This window comes from Cydia pomonella, chromosome 25, assembly GCF_033807575.1.
Source record: "Cydia pomonella isolate Wapato2018A chromosome 25, ilCydPomo1, whole genome shotgun sequence".
Taxonomy (NCBI): domain Eukaryota; kingdom Metazoa; phylum Arthropoda; class Insecta; order Lepidoptera; family Tortricidae; genus Cydia; species Cydia pomonella.
This window is the reverse complement of record NC_084727.1, coordinates 3,318,303-3,341,128: the sequence shown is the minus strand read 5'-3', so window position 1 is coordinate 3,341,128 and position 22,826 is coordinate 3,318,303. Positions and strand designations below refer to the sequence as shown.

Genomic DNA, 22,826 nt, shown 5'->3' with positions numbered 1-22,826 from the left:
ATATTAGCTGAAAATTCTGGAGCATTAGAGTTTACGTTCGTCGCGACATCTATTGTCAAGTAGCAGTACTGATAAGTTCCGCTACTTGACGCTAATTTTTTTTTTTTTTAATACTACCTCGGTGGCAAACAAGCATACGGCCTGCCTAATGGTAAGCAGTATCCGTAGCCTATGTACGCCTGCAACTCCAGAGGAGTTACATGCGCGTTGCCGACCCTAACCCCCTCCCACCCTCGTTGAGCTCTGGCAACCTTACTCACCGGCAGGAACACAACACTGTGAGTAGGGTCTAGTGTTATTTGGCTGCGGTTTTCTGTAAGGTGGAGGTACTTCCCCAGTTGGGCTCTGCTCAGAGCGGGATGACATTCACAAATTGCCCATACCTCTCTTATGGACGTAGTTTAAGGACATACCCGGGTCGGGTAGATGTCGACTATGAAAGAACTCTCGTTTTGGCATAGAGAAATAAGAACATATTATATTCTTTGAAGAAGAAGTAATAGAGTGCTAAATGATTATTATATACGTAGTCGACATCTAGCATCGAGTAGCGGAACTCTCAACGATTTTTGAAAAGTCTAATGCTCAACGATTTTCCGCTAATATTATAAGTATTATAACTAGAATAACCGGAACTCTATTTTCAACTCCTACGCTTACACTACTCGATGCTAGATGTCGACTGCGTCTATAATAATAATTTTGGTACCAAAACTAATGTATGGAGTGAGCACTCTTATTACTTCTTATTTCTCTATGCTTGGGATTAGTTGCCAAGCGGACCCCAGGCTCCCGTGGCAATAAGCCGAGGCAAACGCTAGGAAGACTTATTGAACAACAGAATTTACAATCATGCTTGTTTATTTACATTTTTGTCTATCCTTAATGTCATCAAAATGCCCCTGAATTATTGTTTACTTGTTTGAAAACCCTTTGGACGCCGGCTTGAACGTTGGCAGTTTTCCTGAAAAAAAAAAGTTTGTTAGATTTGCGAATATTCTCGATTCCTTCTCACCGTGCTGGTTTTATGTCCAACTCCTTCGCCGTTGAGGCAGTCCATCTATTTAATACTTATAAGGAGGTTTCTTACGTATTGATTCTATATTCTATACAAAAGTTTGATGCAGAAATCCTGGCTCATTTAAAATCGTTTGACACCGTTCCAGAACAGAAATAAATTTGATAGACCGCGGGCCAGGAGCATATTTTGTCAGTCATCGCCTCCCGTCTCATACTTTATCAGATAATAGTTTATGCTATCATGAATTTAAAAAACAGCGCGGGCTAAAACTCGTATACGGTAACGGCAATGTATGATGAACCCACGTAGACGTCAGCTGCTGCTCCGTTGGTGGAAACACCCCAACAGTCAGGACCCCCATTAAACATAAGTATAACGATTTACTTACTTGGGCTGTGTCTGGTGGGTAGATTTTTTGCGACTTTCTTGAAAACGGGCAGACTCTTCTGTGAAATCTTAATCTTTTCCTCCGCGTTACTATTTTTACCTGCATTGTTCATTCCTAGTTTGTTACTTAGTGAAGAAAACTTCATTTTGTTTTTCATCATTGGTATCTTAGTTTTTAACTTATCTGCGATTTTTATCTGTTTTTCTTCTGTCAGTTTTGATATAGGTAGGATTTTAGATTTAATCACATTAGGCATGTTATTTATTTTCTGGTTTGTTTTATTTGTATTGTTTTGAATAATTCTGTTATTTCCGACAGCTTTTTGTAATGTTTCATTGCGATTTGGTTTTTCTTTTAAAATTCTTGTGTTTACGGTTGCGTTAGGATTGTTTTTAGAATTTTCTGTATCAGCAGTAGATTTCTTAGGCTGTTCATTGTTATTTTTTACGTTCTTAGTTACTGGTTCTGTAGTTTTACTTTTCTTTGCTACGACGTCATCAGTTTTCTCGCTTTGTTCATCATTTCTTATTGTTTTTGTAAAAGTTTTATTGACTGTCATTTTATTATTATCTTGACCAGTTTTCTGCTCAGTGGTCTTAGGATTATTTTTTCTTTTCTCTCCTGCCTGACAGTTTTCTTTATCTGTATTGTCTTTAGTAGTAATTTTAGCACTTTCTGCCTGCTTTTCTTTAACAACTCTGCTTTCAGATACTTCGCTAGATATTTTTGTATTTTTATCATTATTGCCTTTCGTAACATCTTTGTTATTGATCTCACCATTTTTCACATCATTTGGCTTTGTTGCGTTGCCTTTAGATTTTTTAAGAACATTAGTTTTAGTTTTCTCTGATCCTGTCTTACCGGCTGCACCCTCTAAATTTGTATCTTTATCAGCATTTTTAGTAACCTTCTTGGGAACTCCGTTTTCTTCATTATCTTTGATGTTTCTTGGTACTGGTTTATCTTTTGCTGGTGATGCTGCTGATTTAGAAATTGCTCTACTAACAGTTTCCTTGTTATTCATATTTTTCTTATTACTTACATTTTCTTGTGTATTATCGTCCTTGGTGTATGTAGCTCTTTTAGAAATACCAACACCATTTAAAGTATTTTTGATTTTCGAGGTAACATCTTCAGCATTTTCAGAATTTTTCGTTACGCGTTTTGAACTCCCAATATTGTCATCGTTTTTGGAACTGACCACTTTCTTACTGTCGTTCTTAGTAGTTGTTGTAGTTTCTGAATTTGTTGAGCTTAAAGTATTGTTTTCCTTATTCTTATCTTTAGACTTGACAGTATTTTTAACAGTAGGTTTAACATTTGTAGAGTTCTCTGTATCTTTCTTCGGGTTTAAGTTATCCCTTTCTATTACAGCCTTCTCTTTTTGCTTAACAATATTCTTGTTCACAGTTTTATCATTTTGTGTCTTTTCTGTGTTTTCAGTTTCTTTTTCAGATCTTCCAGCGTTACCTGTTTTCGAATCTTTAGAATTAACATTTTTGTCATTATTTTTCTCGACCCTTTTCTTGGTAATTTTTGAACGAACCTCACTGCTATTCTTTGAACCATCATCTTTATTCTCATTGGTATTTTGAATACCAACAACTTCGGTGTTACTAGAAGTTTTAGACTGAATAATGTTGCTGTCTCCCTTTTTCGCGGCATCACTCTCAGGACGAACTATAACTTTTGCAGTTTCTTTCACAGTTTTTGTCGTCGTTTTACCAGATATCTTTTTCTGTCCATTAATTTCCGAGCCAACGTCTTTCTCTGTACTGACAAGTTGTTTGTCATTTCTTTTTTGAACTTCTGAAGTAGCAACTGCTGGTTCAACTTTATCTTGAATAGTACTACCACCTTTCAATCCAGCTTTACTCGTGTTATTATCACTATCATCAATTCTTGATCTTTTCGCGTCATACCTATTATCACTCTGAGTAGTTCTTTTAACGCTTTTCCGACTATCATCTGTATTATCCTGATATGGTTTACTCTTTTTAGCCTTCTTAGGAATAGTTTTAGGCGGCGCCATGTCAGTTTTGCGATTTTGGGGCTTATTCTCTTTGCCAGAAGGTTTTTTCGGTGATTTTTCCACGTTCGGCACGTCCGGTTCTTGATCGATTGTTGTGCGACGCTCGTGGAGGCGACCTGTGAAAAAAGTTTTTAATTGTGAGCCAATTAGAATGAAAAGGAAATACACATCCATTTGAAGTTAAGTTTTAAAGCGACGACCATATGGAATTTTATGCATCATTTTTATGAGATAATATCTAAAAAACTAAAACTAAATGTAAAAGTACTACCTATGAACAACTCTTCTTAGAATGTAAAATTTTAACAGTTTATGAAAAAGTCACGTTATTCTTAGCTATGGAACAAATGTATAATGATGAGTTTAAAACACCTATTGTCAATCAAAGGATAATAAGAAACAGAGATAATAATAAATTGCTAGTACCTAGTTTTACGAATTATTTTGGCCAGAGATGTAGAAAATATTTAGTCCCTATGATCTATAACGAGTTACCATCGGATTTGAAGACCAAAAGGATAACAAAACGAACATTTAAAAAGAAACTTAGCAATAATCTATTAAATAAAATAAAAGGTAAAATACAACCGCTATAAATTGTACACACCCACACTTCATGTCGTAAACAAAAGTATTAAATCTGTTTAAAAATAAACTTTAATAGCTATCAATAGAATTGAATATTAAAACTGCCATATAGGGCTGCGCATGCGGTAAGGGGTTAAATAGATAATAATATAAGTAACATATAGACTACCTAGCTTACATATTATAGGAGCTTCGTCTGCCAACAAACCACTCTGTGGTTTGGCAGAAGTATATTGCAAATTTTTATAAGGCATGAAACGTGAATAAACATTTATTTATATATATATATATATATTTACGGCAACCATGGTATCAATCTGTAAAAAGAGCATACTTCTTTCTTCCGATTCAAATCTCATATACAATATCTGAAAAAATCTGCTACTTTCTGAGTTTTTGTGGTGATTTAGGTGAACCAACTAGTTATTATTGTATTGTTTACTTCTTACTTCTGTCTATGTGTTTTCTTTCTTTCTGTTTCTTTTGTCTTTTGTGTGTCTGTGTGTGTGTTCTTCTTTAGAAAGGAAATAGGTTTGGTGATGCACGGAGCCCGTACATTTCATGCCGTTGACATAAAAATGACGTCACGCTACATAGAGTATGATTCCAATTAGTATTTTCGTAATAATTAATCATTTATCAACCTCTTTAGGTAACTGACACATATACTTGACAATCAGTATAGAAACGTCTGACTTTAATTTTATTGTCACACAAATAAATAATAGATTATTAATTCATGAAATAATACATATTTTTGGTTTTTAACAGCGTAACAAGCTTTTATTCACGTAACAAGTATTTATTATGATACCCATCAATAAGTTATCTAAATTTGTAGTAACTCCCTGTATGTTAAATTACGTCATTTTTGCGTCAACGGCATGAAAAGTACGGGCCCTGGTGATGCACATGTGACACCACTGAAGCTGTAAGCGTAGGCTATGGAAACTGATTATCATGAAGCGGGCTGTATGCTTGTGTATCAACATCGAGGTCTATAATACATACCAGTGGTTTCAGGGTCTGATTCGAAGCTCTCCTGCATCTCTCTGGCTGGTCCAGCAGCTTGCAGGCAGATGTCAAAGATCTTGGACAGTATAGAGGTTCGTTCTGAGGTCTCTAATGATGGGTCTTTAAACTGCTTGTAGAGTTTGCTGATGGCGCTAATGTAGTCTTTCGCTGTAGGAGTAAAAAATAAACATAAGAATTTGTTTATTATTGTTTACTATGACAGACAAGATGTTAAGTAAATAAAAATAATAGATGCAAAGTCATCCGATCAGCTAGATCAAGCTGATCTATCGTGGTCAAACGTCTGCCTATACTCCATAAAAAAAAAAAAAACTAGAATGGATGGATATTACAATACAATACAAATACTTATTGCACACCTCAACAAAAAACAATACAGAGAGAAAAGAGCATCAGAAGTAGAGTTAATCAGGCGGTCTTATCGTTGAAAAGCGATCTCTTATTATGGAAATTTGCAGTTACCAAAGTTACATAATGCGTGTGAAATTTCAGCTCAATCCGATAATGGGTAGTGGGTCTATTAATTTGGCTTACAAGATTTGACTTCAATTTCAATAAAAGCTTGTAAAGAAGTATATCCATCCAATATGTTAATTAACATATTGGATGGATATACTTCATAACATATTATATTAATATAATAACATGAATCAGTATTTGTAGCTGTATTACAGACGACGACACGACCGGTCTGGCCTAGTGGGTAGTGACCCTGCCTATGAAGCCAATGGCTCTGGGTTCGCATCCTGGTAAGGGCATGTATTTGTGTGATGAACATGGATATTTGTTCCTGAGTCATGGATGTTTTCCATGTATTTAAGTATTAGTATATTATATAAATAGAATCAAAATTGTATTTTTTCTTATTTAATGCAAGTTTATTATAATATGTAATGTTTTGACCCGCCGAGTTTCTTGCCAGTCCATATTGGGATACCCTCCTCCAATTGAGGGGGGATTTAAATCTTCTCAGGTCAGAGGTGTAGGGTTAGAGCCGGTGTAGCTTCATTTGACGTTCATAAGCGCATTGTAATATGCCTACTTGAATAATAAACTATCTTTATCTTATATTTTTGGCAAAAGATACATACGCATGTACTCCACCTCGAACTTCATACGGTGACAAAAAGGCACAATGGGAGACCACAAGTTCTCTAGCGTCCAGTCCAGTTGGAGAAGGTCCAGGAATCGAACGCAGTACCCGCCTTCTGGCTGTGAAATTGGTTTTTGGAGTTTTAATATTTATGTAAGTTCCTGAAATACTTGAGAAAAAATATAATTAAGAATTGATACATCATAATCTTTTAAGTGTAGTGTAGTGTAAAGCTACACAAGTACACATGCTACGGCTGCTTACCATCAGGCGGGCCGTATGCTTGTTTGCCACCGACGTAGTATAAAAAAAAGTGTAATTTTTATCTTTAGTGCCCAATATAAAGAGGGGGCAAAATTTCAAAGTCTAGTTACTGTGTCAAGTGGGGTATCATTTAAAAGAACTCAAATTGAACATACCAAAATATATTTTTTCATATTTGAAAAATAAAGTTTATTGAAGGAAAATGTGAAAAAAAAGAACAAAAATGTTATAAACTTATTTGCAATTCGACCTCCGTTGCGGGTGTTTATTATACTTGAAATTTCTAAAAGATTGTAACAAAAACACGTATTTTCAAAAAAAAAAACAAAAATTATTGAAATCGGTTCACGTAATAAAAAATGTCCCAAAAAACAGGTGGCGCAAATTAGTCAGCCAATTTACCGATAGATGGCGCTGTTCACCATCATGCTTAGTATATTAGGTCATTAGTGTCATTACCTATGAAATTGGCGTTTTGTATCAGAGACATGTCAGTCGCTTCGCTTGACAGACAGATGAAGTGTGCGAAAGGGAAGCCATGACGTATATGAACAAGCCATAAGTGCGAAAGAGGCAGACTACATATGAGAAAACGTAACCAATTTTGAGTTCGAAGGCGGCCGAGGCGGCCAAAATCATATTGCCGTATTTTTTAACGTGAAAAATATAAGAGAATCAAAAAGAAAAATATATATTAAGTAAATTAGGGACGATGGTGTCATGTTGTGTGCCGGGTTGTAGTGTTTCAGTGCCAAAAAACCCAGGAAAATACTCATTTCACAGGTAATTATGATATTCCTAGCGAACTTTTCGTAACGATATTTTATCAAATTAACAGCATAAAAAGAGTAAAAAACCAATTTATACAGTTCATTATAAGTTTTTCTTCAATTGTGTGTTAATATTTCATCATATTAGTCAATAATTTAGAATATTTTGTGTAAAAACCTAAACTGTTACTTTACGCTAGGGCTTGACAAAATGTTCATATGACTGTATCGATAACTTGTCGGTATATTAGTAGGTATGGTATTAGTTGTTCACAAGATATCAAAAGAGATATTACCTTTATAACCGACTTAAAATAATAACGATTGTTATAATACCTTTTTTGAAGGTGCACATGTTTAGCGATAAATTTAAACTTCACTTTCCAACACAGTACTTAACTTTTCCACGGCTTTGCCGCCAACACAAGGAAACACAAGACAGCGTATACACACCCAACCCAACTTGTCAGCAGGAAAAAGCGCGAAATTCAAATTTTCTTTGGTAAGTCAACTCTTTGCGAACACATTTTCAAACAAGTTCAACTTTATCATTTTCAACTTTTTCAAACACATTAGAAAAAGTAGTCGATAAAGCAGTTAAACATCGATAGATTATTAATATGTTGTAACATGACATCACTATTTTTGTTCGCACATAGACAATTTACGCACACACTTGCATTTCATTTTTGGCCACACTTTCGAAGTTTGACAGTCGTTCTATACTATCCTATTTCTATGTTTTGTATAGAGAACTTTATTCGATTTTTCATACAATGAATTTTGCGGATTATTTTGTGATAGCATTTTCAAACCAAACAAATTTTTGCCAGTTATCTGAGAAATTTTTAAGGCACATTTTCTATCTCACATTTTTTTTTAAATCTGTCCCGTCAGAAAAATATAAGTCATTTAAATACTCGAGCCGGCAGCACATGAAAAGAGCTGTTTTCAGGGCGGTATTCTGGATACATAAAACAATAAAAGTAGCAAATAATTGTATGTAAAATCGTCGTTATGTAGCGCACTGATGAAATTAAAAAATACTTCGAAGTTACTATTAAAATAAATAAACTATGACATGACTAATACTTATGAACAAAAACGCCAATTTCATAGGTAATGACCCAATACTTATGGTCAAAAGCCTTTGGTGTTTGTTAGATGAGACAATTAAAAGCTTGTATGGAACCCTCGGTGCGCGAGTTCGGACTGGCACTTAATAAATTAATACATAATATAGGACATTCTTACACAGATTGAATAAGTCCCACGGTAAGCTCAAGAAGGCTTGTGTTGTGGGTACGCAGACAACTATATATATAATATACAAAACACCCATGACTCAGGAACAAATAAAAAAATAAAATAAATAAATAAATAAAGTTTTATTTCAGGCAACACGTACAGTTGTACACCCATATCAGACAAATATCTGTGCTCATCATCGACGACCGGTTTGGCCTAGTGGGTAGTGACCCTGCCTACGAAGCTGATGGTCCCGGGTTCAAATCCTGGTATTCGTGTGATGAGCATGGATATTTTGTGCCTGAGTAATGGGTGTTTTCTATGTATTTAAGTATTTATCTTATACCTTTAAACGAGCAATTCTTGTATATATATAAATATATATATATTTCTGTGATCTCGGAAACGGCTCTAACGATTTCGCTGAAATTTGGTATATGGGGGTTTTTGGGGGTATACAATCTATCTAGATTAGTCTTATGCTTGGGAAAACGCGTGTTTTCGAGTTTTCATGCGTTTTTCTTTCGACGCAGAATATGGTCGCTAATTTCGTGTCACCGGCTACTGTCCGTCTGGTCCAGCGGGTTAAGACGCGGACTGCTAAACGAGTGTTACGGGTTCGAATCTCGCCCGGTGACTAACTTTTGTTTTTTTTTTTATATGTTCAAGTTTATATATAATTTTTTAATTTTTATTGTTTTAGACAAGTTTAATTTAGTAAAAAATGTAGTTAAGATTATCACCTATAGACCACCATATTACAATAAATAGTTATAACCGAGCAAAGCTCGGTCGCCCAGGTACTAAATATTTATATATTATATATATCGTTGTCTAAGTACCCTCAACACAAGCCTTATTGAGCTTACTGTGGGACTTAGTCAATTTGTGTAATAATGTCCTATAAAATTTATTTATTTTATTTTATTTTTTATTTATCACACAAATAAGCGCCCTTACCAGGATTCGAACCCAGGACCATAAGATAAGAAAACTTGATTCATAAGATAAGAAAACGCATGTAAGTAAAATTGCATAGTTACCATGGCTTGCATGTTCAGTTTGTCGGCATATCTCTCGGCCAAGTCCAGCAGCGTGGTGCGACGGGAACGGGCTGCTGTCGCGTAGCTCTTTAACACCTGCAAATCACACCATTTTATAACCATAACGATATAAAAATAAACCGGCCAAGAGCATGTCGGGCCATGCTCAGAGTAGGGTTCCGTAGTTACTTTTCCGTCACAATAAGCTACACTGGAGCTTAAAGTATAGTAAATTGTTAACCAAGGGATGAAACGGTACCTTTCACCCGAGTTAAACAAATAGGCAAATTTGCATAATCAGTACCTAATTAAAGTCTTTTTACTATGAAGGGGAAACTTTTTGCGATAACTCAAAAACAGCTAAAGTGATCAGGTCCGCTATAGTTTTCATTTAATGTATTTCTTAAGCTCTACTTCCACGTTTTTTTTCATTTGGACTTATGGTTAAAAAGTGGTGCCCTTTTTGATATTTAACAAACTTATCACATATCAGTGAAATAATAAAGATTAAAGTCAAATGACGTTCTAAAAGTTTTAATCTTGTGTCGAAAGATTTGCTTTGACAATCCACCTCTATTTCAAATTCTCTTTGGTCATGATATACTGTTAACGTGCTGCCACAATCGTTTAAAGTACAAACATTTATTTTTATTTTTTAATCTATTTCCTAGCGTAGTAGGTAGCCATACAACCTAGGTTGTACCAGCGTTACTGCCAGGTTTCTGTAGCGGTCGATGCCCCATGATAGCACCCCGTATGGTAGTATACTAACCTGCAGAGCGACGTTGGGTAACTGCAGCTTGAGTAGTATGCTCTGTGCTAGATCTTTCTGATGAGCTGGCTTTACCAGCATTCCTGCCAGGTTTCTGTAGCGGGTCGCTGCCCCATGCTAGCACTCCGTATGGTAGTATACTAACCTGCAGAGCGAGGTTGGGTAGTTGAAGCTTTGGTAGTATTCTCTGTGCTTGCTCTAACTGATGAGCAGGCTTTACCAGCATTCCTGACAGGTTTATGTAGCGGGTCGCAGCCCCATGATAGCACCCCGTATGGTAGTATACTAACCTGCAGAGCGAGGTTGGGTAGTTGAAGCTTTGGTAGTATTCTCTGGGCTTGCTCTAACTGATGAGCAGGCTTTACCAGCATTCCTGCCAGGTTTATGTAGCGGGTCGCAGCCCCATGCTAGCACCCCGTATGGTAGTATACTAACCTGCAGAGCGAGGTTGGGTAGTTGAAGCTTTGGTAGTATTCTCTGTGCTTGCCCTAACTGATGAGCAGGCTTTACCAGCATTCCTGCCAGTTTTATGTAGCGGGTCGCAGCCCCGTGATAGCACCCCGTATGGTAGTATACTAACCTGCAGAGCGAGGTTGGGTAGTTGAAGCTTTGGTAGTATTCTCTGTGCTTGCTCTAACTGATGAGCAGGCTTTACCAGCATTCCTGCCAGGTTTCTGTAGCGGGTCGCTGCCCCATGCTAGCACTCCGTATGGTAGTATACTAACCTGCAGAGCGAGGTTGGGTAGTTGAAGCTTTGGTAGTATCCTCTGTGCTTGTCCTAACTGATGAGCAGGCTTTACCAGCATTCCTGCCAGGTTTATGTAGCGGGTCGCAGCCCCATGATACCACCCCGTATGGTAGTATACTAACCTGCAGAGCGAGGTTGGGTAGTTGAAGCTTTGGTAGTATTCTCTGTGCTTGCTCTAACTGATGAGCAGGCTTTACCAGCATTCCTGACAGGTTTATGTAGCGGGTCGCAGCCCCATGATAGCACCCCGTATGGTAGTATACTAACCTGCAGAGCGAGGTTGGGTAGTTGAAGCTTTGGTAGTATTCTCTGGGCTTGCTCTAACTGATGAGCAGGCTTTACCAGCATTCCTGCCAGGTTTATGTAGCGGGTCGCAGCCCCATGCTAGCACCCCGTATGGTAGTATACTAACCTGCAGAGCGAGGTTGGGTAGTTGAAGCTTTGGTAGTATTCTCTGTGCTTGCCCTAACTGATGAGCAGGCTTTACCAGCATTCCTGCCAGTTTTATGTAGCGGGTCGCAGCCCCGTGATAGCACCCCGTATGGTAGTATACTAACCTGCAGAGCGAGGTTGGGTAGTTGAAGCTTTGGTAGTATTCTCTGTGCTTGCTCTAACTGATGAGCAGGCTTTACCAGCATTCCTGCCAGGTTTCTGTAGCGGGTCGCTGCCCCATGCTAGCACTCCGTATGGTAGTATACTAACCTGCAGAGCGAGGTTGGGTAGTTGAAGCTTTGGTAGTATCCTCTGTGCTTGTCCTAACTGATGAGCAGGCTTTACCAGCATTCCTGCCAGGTTTATGTAGCGGGTCGCAGCCCCATGATACCACCCCGTATGGTAGTATACTAACCTGCAGAGCGAGGTTGGGTAGTTGAAGCTTTGGTAGTATTCTCTGTGCTTGCTCTAACTGATGAGCAGGCTTTACCAGCATTCCTGCCAGGTTTATGTAGCGGGTCGCAGCCCCATGATAGCACCCCGTATGGTAGTATACTAACCTGCAGAGCGAGGTTGGGTAGTTGAAGCTTTGGTAGTATGCTCTGTGTTAGCTCTAACTGATGAGCTGGCTTTAGCAACGTTACTGCCAGGTTTCTGTAGCGGGTCGGCGCGAATTTGCGGTGCTAAGGACATTTATACAAATTAGCTATAGTATATATAATTACATTTTTATAGGTACTTTTTATTGCCAGTAGGTATGTTTTTATTTAAGCACTAACAACGATATAATATTGCTTCATCTCTACAAATCATTTTCGTTATACAATGTCTTTCTCTCCCCTCGAGTTGTAAGCGTACTTAGGCTACGGAGACTGCTTACCATCAGGCGGGCCGTATGCTTGTTTGCCACCAACTTATTGGTTTCAAAAGATAGATAGATAGATAGATAGATAGATAAACCATTTATTCGCTTGACACAATACACACAACTATACAAAAAAATAATACAAACAATAGCAACACCAAAATAAAAATTAAATAAAGAGCAAAAAGCATCAATAAAAGGTAATGTGTGCTGTGTGCGTTGCAGCAAAACAAAAGGGTTCTGGCTCAGTAATACGCTCCACTCTTTCGGGTGAAGCACTGATAATTCTGCTAGAACCCAGATCACGAACGATTCACGAAGTAACAAAAAAAAAAACATATATATACATAAATATTTAGTAGCATGCCTACTAGAGCTTAGGCTTAGAAATTTAAGTGTAAAAGCAAATCGGGGGTTCCTAGCATTCTCAAAAAAGCAGTAAATATTTCGTTAAAGATGATTAAAACATAGAAGGCTCACTGACCGGCTTATGAGCATAAAACATGATAGTGAAAGAGACTAGGTCAATCTTGCACTCCGCCGCCACCTCGTGCCAAACGCCATCCTCTTGCACTGGTTTCCTGGAACCACAATAATATAAATCTTAATATCATGTGTATGTCTCCGTTTTTTAGGATTAGAAAAAGGTAAACAATCTTTTTGTTTTATTATTATTATTTATTTTTATTAATACAATTATTTAAAAACTTATAACTAAAATAGTCCCCTGCAAAACTGAAAAAATAATAGTACTACGGTATAGAAATGACACTTCCTACGAAACCTAAGTTTGACCGCGATTCAGGGACAAATCATGCTGTCTCTTACTAATGTATGGCATTCTTTTCGGCTATTTAGGGTTGTCAAAATTCAAATTCAAATTCAAGTGGTTGTGCACGCAAAGGGACGTCAAGTTGTGCCAACCCTAATGATTGCTCGGAGCAATCCTGAGCCGAGATTGCCCGAACGCTCTAGTGTCTCCCCACTGCCGAAACGGAGGAGACTGGACTATGACAGACTACAGTGTAAAGAGCTAGAGGACACTTTTGCCAAGCTGCACGGTGAATTAAAGTTTTTGCCACACTGGATGCGTTCTGCGGTCTGCGGTCAGGTCAGGTCAGACCTGAACGCAGACCGCAAAACGCATCCAATGTGGCAATCCATATCTCTTAGGGATTCTGGACTCTAGTGCAGCAATACTCACCCTGCGACCTTTGGGCGTGTAGATAAATACTATGTTACATACATCTATAGAGTAGATGGGCCTATATTTTGTACTTAAATGAAAAGATCCATTCAAGAGCGGATCCAGGGGCCCGGGGCTGGATCTAGGAACTCTAGGACGACAGTCAATTATTCTAAACTCATGGAAAAAATAACAGAAACGCACTAAACTTGGAGCCCTTGGATTTGGACAAATTGTAACTTGTGGCAATACAGTTAGGCACTTAGCATCTCTTTGAAGGCCGTCACAGTTGGAGCGATAATACAGCAAAAGTTTCCTTATAGCAGGGCATCTTACGATATTACGTAACGTTTGGCAGAGTTCACACACAAAGCTATAATATATACGTCTCTCTCACAAATCTCACAATGTAGGTGCTAGACAGACAGCGATATATATTTTGGTATTGTTGGCATGTGTGGTGCTTAGCTATACTATATCTGTTGGTAATAATAATAATAATAGGCATATTCATCTATGTGAGATGTTTTATGCAGCATCCTGGTAACGACACTTGCGTTCGTGGCTGTATAGCCCTATGCGAGAGAGGATCCCACGTCGACACACGCGGCAGGTGTATGCTCCCCAGGTGGGCGAGGGTTGGAGGCCTGCTTGTGGCGCCTCATGCGTTTCTCTCTTAAAGAGGTAAACCAGGCATCGTCGTGTTTGGTTTGACCATCATGAATAGCACGACGCCATACGGGTCGGTCTTCGGCCAGTTTTTGCCATTGGTTACATGTGATATTAAAAGCAACCATATCACGCTTGACGCAATCTTGCTGCGCTTCAAAGATTGCGTCAAGCGTGATATGGTTGCTGTTGGTATGTTACGGTATATTAATATATGTTATCGCTCCGTGATAGGCTTTAGCATTTAAAAATTACGACATATGTACCTGACTTCCGGAGGTGTGACCATAACATTAACCTCGGACTGCATGATGGTCAACTTTGAAAGTTCCAGCGTCATCCTGACTTGTTCGTTCAAGCTGGCTTCCTGCTGCTTCAGCTCATACTGAGACGGTTGGATCTTGAACTTGTATGGATTCTTCACATCTTCAAAGCTGAAAGAATATTGAAACTTATATCATTCCTGTGAGAATAGGTTGATCTGTGTAAAATTGTGTTATAATTTTATTTTGTACTATTTTGGCAAACAAGCATATAGCCCGCCCGATGATAAGCAGTCTCCATAGCCTATGGCAACTCCAGAGGTGAACCCTAACACTCTGCACCCTTGTTTAACTCCAGCAACCTTACTCACCGGCAGGCAGGAACACAACACTATGAGTGAGTCATGTTATTTGGCTGCGGTTTTCTGTAAGCTGGTGGTGGACTCATTTCGCTCTGCTCTAGATTTATTTATTTATTTATATTTTATTGCACATAAAATATTAAGTATAAATGGTGGACTTAATGCCTTAAGGCATTCTCTACCAGTCAACCACTGGGTCAAAAAGAGACATTTGTTAGGTGCAGGCTAGATCTGGAATGACATCCGATGTGCCTTTCACCAGTAAGATGACAATCATAGTGCGCATACCTATCTTATGGACATAGCTTAAGGACATACACTACTGTCAAAAAGTTTAAGACCAAACACAGAATATGCAAATAATCAACATTTTAATGATTTTTTTACGAAAATACTCCTTTGCAGTAGATAAAATAAAGAATTAAACAATTTGTTAATCAGAATTTATTAAAAAAAAGCAGATATATAATAATAAAAAGTTTTTTTCACAGTTTCTCATCGAAAAATCGTCAATCTTGACATTCTTTCCACAAGTTTGTGTAGTAGCGTTGCTTGTCTTATGGATTTCCACTCATATTGCAGTATCTCCCATAAAGTCGGTCGGTCATTGTTTTCGGACCCTAAGGGCGAATTCATCCCATGAAAGCTCGATCAGGTTAAGGTCTGGTGATTGTGGTTGACAGATCATGCTTTTTAACACACCTTGCTGTGCTTTTTATTGGCTGTGTAGCCTCTACAAATATTTACCGAATGTTTGAGATTGTTGTCTTCTTGCAAAGCAAATGGGTTATCGATCAAACATGTTCCTGAAATCGAAACTAAAAATTGAGTTTGGTCTTAATCTTATTGACGTCCCCCGGGTCCAATATTTATTTATTTCATTGAATTTCGATGGGCAGGTTATGTAGCTCAACTTGAAGATGGCTGATGGCCATTAGAGATCACGAAATGGAAGGGCTCCCTAGGCAAATGTCTAGTTGTGCATGTTCCAGATAGAACAAAGACATCAAGAAAACTGATGACCTAAACCCGATCCAAATACATAAAGGCAGAGAGAGGAATATAATGAGGAGGGATGAATACCATATAGGCAAATGAATGTTAGGGATGAATGTTGATGGATGGAGAGCAAATGGTAGACCCAAAAAATTATGGATGGAAGAGAAAAACATGTTGGGCCGACCCTACATAACGTGGGATAAGGGCAGGAAGAAGAAGTAGAAATTGATGAAGGAGGAGTAACAAATTTAATCTAATATTTTGAAATATAATATTAAAAGGCTTTTTTTTTAATTCATTAAAGAATATTAGAACTCAGTCAGGGGTGTAACATTCAATTATTTGGACAAGCTTAGCTTGCAACTACTCCAAGCAATAGATTTTAGACCTAGGAGGGACAATTAGACTTGTCCTTCCACTGTCAAACATTTTTGTTAGATGAACAGGGGGCCTACCGCAAAAACCGAAATTCGCAATTTTTTTTTATATAAAGATAGGCAGGCGTTTTTCCAAGATCACCTGATGGTAAGTGATGATGCGGTCTACGGTGGAGCACGCTTACCTATGAGATACCTATTTACCCTAGCCTTGACTCTTGAGAGACTCAGATTGTACTCATGCAGAAACACAGACTCGGGCAGGACATTCCACTCCTTGGCATAAGGAATATTGAAGCAAAACGCTTCGTTCGTATTTGTGGAATACCTACCATGAAGGGATGCCAGAGTACCAATTGTCTGGTAGTCCGATGAAATTTACTCCAACAAAGGCGTAATTAGAGTGACAGAGAAAGATGCCCACAATTTGCGAAATTCGATTTTCATAGTTATAGGTTTTATTTGATTTACGCTGTATGCAAGGTATTTTTTATTACATATACTAAAATTGCAGCTCAAAAGACCAATTTATTTTATATCCCATGATCTTGCTTCTGTACCATTTTTATATCAGTAGAAAAGGTTAAGGAAGCATAGAATAAAAAGCATTCGTAACGTAATTCATTCAGCACTATCTAATAACATTGACCATTGCATCCATCATCCAAAAGATTAGCTTTTAAGTCTTGTTTTAAGCATTATAGATAGTAAACAAACAACACCCTTACATTCTCTTCATCCGAACAATTTTGAATCATAAGGAGTTAAAAGAATCTCTCCTATATTTCAACCAACTTATATATCCACAAAACCTCGAGTTTGGTTTAAATATAATTAAAGCAAGACTGTACCTTTCGTCTTCGAAGAAATTTTGCTTCCGCTTGTTCAACGCCTCTTCTATTCGTTTCTCATAGTGAGCGATTTCTGCTAGAAGCTTTTCCTTATATGCCACAGACACAGTTTTCTTAGATTTCCCGAACATTTTCACTTATTTATGACAAAAAGCGTATTAAAATAGTATCAAAACACAATCATCGCAGCGAAGCAAACGCCCGATTCAAAATAACAGATTGTTTTTTTTTTACTGACACTTGTAGTGATGTATGCATATAGCATTATCGGTTTTCGTTGACTTGGCAAACGAGTGATGCCATAGATGAGTGACTCACTGCCAAGTTTTACTTTAAAATTATTGGCGAAATAATCAATACTATTGAGGAACGGTTTTTACTATAAGTGAAACAGACGGAAGTTTTTTTTATATGTCAATTGTCAAAGTAATACGGCCAGCCAGAATTGCATTTTTCTAATGTTAATTATAAATAATAAATAGATGATAACTTAGTGCTATAATAATGCGGTCCCGCGAAATAATAACTCTAACTACAATGTACATCCGTTTGATTTATACCCCAACCGATTCTAGTGCATAAGTTACGAGATTCTTATAAGAATTGGCTTTACATTTTTTAAATGGACGTGAGTGATATAATTGAATATTTTATAGTAAACATGCGTTTGTAGAGTTCATAGTTCAAGTTACTCGTGTGTTCTGACTGTGCGGCGTCTAGCGATCGTGTAAACAGGACATTAGTTGTTTATACAACAAATTATTGAGTGATAATAAGTTTGGTAACGAAGTAAGAAAAATGGGGCAAAGTGGCAGTGCTATGCCAGGTAAGTGCTTCTAATTCGCTCTAATTACACGTTCAAACGGTATTTGATAGTTCTAATCTCGATTTTTAGCGTTTCCGCTTTATAACCTGTCTATTTTTATTAATGTAATTAATAGTACATTATCACGTGACACGCGCGTGTATATTATCTCACACGCCTGTATGTCTATTGTGGACCAATAACTATCGTTTCTATGACAAAGATTTATAATCCGTAAATATTTTAGTATTAACACATGTTACTGTTAAGAATGGCATATTTGCAACAATATTAGCATAATCTTTGATATTAGATAAACAATTTGTTTATGAACAATGTAAACAAAAGATACAGGTTCAATTTGACCCACTTCCTGTTAAAATATTATTAATAATAACACATTCAGACAGAAGTTTACATCAAATTGATTGTGTAAGATGCATAAAATTTAAGATAATTTTGTGCTTCAAATTTGACAGGTAAACGAGATGGCGCTGTACAGCTCCATACATTTTGTGGTAACTCTAATTGTCAAAGTATTATATAAAAATCGCAGTACAGCGCCATCTGTTTTGGATGTCAAACTAAGGGGCATGTTTTTTCTTAGACTTTACCTCTTTATTGTCCATAAAATACAGAGGCACAAGACGACACAAAGCTTTTGAGTGCGAAGATGGTGCAGGAATCAAATACTGAAAGCCCCCCAAGAGCGCTCTCTTCTACTACCTTTTCACATCACTACTGAAGGCTGCAGTATTTTTTATTTACTCTCTACCATCTCCATGTTTATGTATATTGTGTCTTACGTTATCTGAATAAAATACATTCTCTTTGATTTACATAATATGGGTGTATGTATGTTGGTAGTGTGTATTGATAATAATCAATAAAATACCCTTTAAATAAAAAAAATATATAAAATAAAACAGCCTTTATTTACAGGACAAAGAACAGTAGGAACTATCTCTCTATTATCTCCCATCTTTTGTATTCTTTGCCTGCTTGCCCTTCGGCAAAGGCCTCCTCCAACCTTCTCCACTCTCTCCGATCTATTGCCACTCTGCGTACGGCCAGCTACCTGCGCAACACTCTGCTCCAGGTACGGCCAGCTACCTGCACAATGTCATACCTATATAAAATACCCTTTTACTTTACAATATCTAAACACTAACCATTACTTAACTATAGTTCGTGTCATCCATGATGACGCGCAGATTTGTGAAATCCAACCTTTAATAACATGACATTTCAAGTCAAAGCACACATCAGTGAGTTTTTTTTTATACTACGTCAGAGGCAAACAAGCATACGGCCCGCCTTATGGTAAGCAGTCTCCGTAGCCTATGGACGCTTGCAACTCCAGAGGTGTTACATGCGCGTTGCCGACCCTAACAACCCTCCCTCCCCTCGTTGAGCTCGAGCAACCTTACTCACCGGCAGGAACACAACACTATGAGTAGGGTCTAGTGTTATTTGGCTGCGGTTTTCTGTAAGGTACTTCCCCAGTTGGGCTCTGCTCTAGATCTGGAATGACATCCCCTGTGCTATGCCCTACCACACAAAGCGAGATGACATTCACAATACCCATACCTCTCTTGTGGACGTAGTTTAAGGATGTACCTGGGTCCATAATTGGCACAATCTATAGACACCAAACAAATCGTTAAATGCCGAATTAACTTGTATTGTATACAACTATACAATTTAAAACTATGTGAGAAACAAAATTAACATAATAAATTGCCATAGAATAGCTAAGTTTTTACCTTCATAATAGACTTTTTCAGGAACCTAGTTTAACTACTTTTTACATTTTGGATAGATCTAAGGTATGCTCTCTAAAACGTCGACATTTGTTAAATCCCTTGAGTATTGTCATACAGCGTTTACACTGTATATAAATGCATTACACGGAAGATTAACATTTTAGTTAAATATACACGGCCTATTATAACTGTCAGATTTTAACCACGCATTCCTGAGGTCAAATTCTTTATTAGTGAAAAAAAAAAATCTTTGTGGTTTGTGCACACGCCATGTTATTTATTTTTACACCTTGGTAAAAAAAATCTTTACAACGAATAAGTTTTTTTTTACAGATAAATATTACAAGTTTACTTTAAAACTGTAATGTCTGTCAGTAAGTATAGACCGCGGGCCAGGAGCATATTTAGTCAGTCATCGCCTTCTGGCTGATACTTAGTCAGATGATAGTTTAGATGTTGTTTTAAATTTAAAAAAACCGTCAGCCGGTTGTATCGCGGTGGAAAGACCGTCAGCTGTAAAAAGTATGCCTAATTTGTAAATTGCGTAATCCGTTTATGGCTCTTCAGACGTTTCTCCTGATGCAATGCTACATGCAAAGTTTCATGATTTGTTATTGCTATCATAAAAAGGTAAGGTGCTTATTTTTTACATGTTCATGCGACCAGATGACGTTGTTACCACCGCGATACAACCGGCTGACAATTTTTTAAATTAATAATAGCATCTGAACTATCATCCGGCAAAGTATCAAACGGGAGGCGATGGCAATTTTTTTTACGTATTTCGGCGGCTGCTATTCCTCAACCCACCAACGGAGCGGCAGCTGACGTCCACGGGGGTTCATCATACATAGCCGTTAACCACTATACGATTTTTCACCCGAGAGGCGACTGGTCATGGAAATCTGTTGCTGGCTCGCGGTCTAGTATATCTCGTGTTATTTCTTGGGCTACCAGAGGGCCTAGCTACATGTACCGTGCCCACATAAAATTTTGGCCTTGCCCCGCTATTGTCTTTCTTCAAATATTTTTAAACCAAACTCGAGGTTTTGGGGATATAAGTCTGCTTAAATATAAGCAAATAGAATGATGAAGACCAAGAGTGCTCACTCCATACAACGGTTATTTTGAGTAAGCGTAGGAGTTAAAAATAGAGTTCCGGTTTCTCTGGTTACAATATTAGCGGAAAATCGTTGAGCATTAGACTTTTTGTTTGCCGCGACATCTATTGTCGAGTAGCAGTACTATGAGTTTCGATACTTGACGCTAGATGTAGACTACGAAAATAATAGTATTTTTGGTAACAAAACCGTTGTATGGAGTGAGCACTCTTTGTCTTCTTAATTCTCTTTGATACAAATATAATCTCTCGATTCATTTAATTCTCTTTATGATTCAAAATTGTTCTGATGAAGAGAATGTAAGGGTGTTTGTTTATTCTCTATAATGCTTAAAACAGGACTTAAAAGCTAATCTTTTGGATGATGGATGGAATGGACAATGTTATTAGGTTATGCTGAATGAATTATGTTACGAATGCTTTTTATTTTAATTGAATGTTTGTAATTATGTATGCTGTCAAAATGTTTTGCCGTTTTCAGTTTGCTTCTTTAACCTTTTGTACTAAAATAAAAATGGTACAAAAGGAGCAGTTTCCAATGAGGAAACGATAATTGGTCCTTTAAGCTGTAACTGGCTTTTTAGTATGTGTTATATAAAAAACAGCTTACATACAGCTTACATCAAATAAAACCTGTTTATATAACAAAAATCTAACAGAAAAAAACATAGGCTGCATATCATTAGGATGCTCCAAAAAAATACCTACCTACTTCTATTCACTAAATCTTGGCTAAAAGTTTTTTTCTGAAATATGCTTTGGCCATTAAAGAAAAGAGTGAATTCTATGCACAATTATTTGAATTGCATTCAAATAGCCTGGACGGTATTCGACTTATTAACGGAAGTTTGTGACATGGCTACCATATGACGAGTTTTAAGAGAATTATTAATCACCAAGTTTTTTCTGGTTAAAATGCCAACAGTACTAAAAGTGAAGTTAAAGATGTAGGCATATTACAATGCGCTTATGAACGTTAAATAAAGCTACGCCGGCTCTAACCCCTACACCTCTGAATCTGACCCAAGAAGATTTAAATCCCCCTCAATTGGAGAAGGGCATCCCAATATGGGTCCGACAAGATACGAGACGATTACATGTTATCACGGTCATATCACAATATTAGATATGTCACGAACTTAAACAGTAAAGTCGAGTAACGTTTGTGGACCCTGTGGTCTTGTACCAATAAATTATCGTCTACAATACTTCCAAATTCAAATTTTCAGTACGTTTTAAACAAAGAACTCGTATATTTGCCAACTTGAAAATAAACCATAACTCCTTAAACTTAAAGCGCAATTTGAAGAACAACAAAATGTCTATGTCAAAAACTTACAAACTTATCTTCGCGGTTTTGAAAGCGCTACTGACAAATGCTTATATACAAATTAATATGAGACCGCGTTAGTTCACAATTTTGCCGCGCGCAAAGTTTAAGTTTGTCGCTTGAACAGCTGAGCATCAGCTGAGTACCTGTTCTTTTTTTTTAACGCACGTGCATTCCGCCATTGTCCAGTTGTGCAAAATGTACTTTAGAAAGTACGGCCCGGTTTAAATTTGATCTCTATTTTGCTGGAAATAGAACCGATTTTAGAAAAATATTGGCATGTTTCCTACTGTTATTATTTTCGGAAATGTCGTATTATAAATACAGACTTAGTTTGTATGGTTTTAAGGTTCAATTTTACCTGTATTTTAAAGACAAAGGAGCTATTGCACAAAGTCGGGTATGTAGGTACCTGTTTTTTTTTTCAAAATCAGCTGATCCGAAAGCAGCGATCATATGATTTCTCACGTTATGCTACTTTCTAAACAGAATGGGGATGGTTGAAAAAACTCGATATGATTTCCTCTCACGTGTGGATAATTGGATATTTTATTGAATATATGTATCTTTGCCAGTATTATTTTATTAATGGGTAGAAATTTAAAAAAAAACTGTTAACATAACAAATATTCACTTAATCACTTTACAGACTTCTCTGTAACAAATCTAAAATTTAAATCACAAATTACTATGTGTACCTAAACATAATGTGTCATTTTGTCGATATAAATGCGTCACCTTCACCAAAAAATAATTATATATCTCGAAACACATGCTTGTTTAACATACAATACTATGC

The 22,826-nt window shown here is 37.2% G+C and overlaps 2 protein-coding genes across 3 annotated transcripts in view; one reads left to right on the top strand and one right to left on the bottom strand.

Moving 5' to 3' along the window:
• Positions 1-618: 618 nt before the first annotated feature.
• Positions 619-17,253, bottom strand: LOC133531460 (GATA zinc finger domain-containing protein 14-like). Of its 2 annotated transcripts, XM_061869690.1 has the most exons (9): positions 17,007-17,253; positions 14,421-14,588; positions 12,784-12,880; positions 11,995-12,117; positions 9,483-9,578; positions 6,156-6,276; positions 5,041-5,211; positions 1,410-3,557; positions 619-964 (listed from the first exon to the last, which is right to left on the bottom strand). In XM_061869690.1, the coding sequence occupies exons 1-9, from the start codon at positions 17,135-17,137 to the stop codon at positions 915-917; spliced, it is 3,105 nt and encodes a 1,034-aa protein (XP_061725674.1). In that variant the 5' UTR covers positions 17,138-17,253; the 3' UTR covers positions 619-914. The 2 variants fall into 2 exon arrangements, with proteins under 2 accessions (XP_061725674.1, XP_061725675.1); XM_061869691.1 differs by lacking the exons at positions 11,995-12,117; positions 12,784-12,880; positions 14,421-14,588; positions 17,007-17,253 and adding an exon at positions 10,400-10,495.
• A 114-nt stretch (positions 17,254-17,367) lies between these two features.
• LOC133531466 (protein neuralized) overlaps positions 17,368-22,826 on the top strand; it is a 58,419-nt gene continuing 52,960 nt past the window's right edge. Inside the window, exon 1 of the mRNA XM_061869706.1 lies at positions 17,368-17,832. Within this exon, the coding sequence (XP_061725690.1) occupies positions 17,805-17,832 (28 nt within the window). The 5' untranslated portion in view covers positions 17,368-17,804. The remainder of the gene's footprint in view (positions 17,833-22,826) is intronic.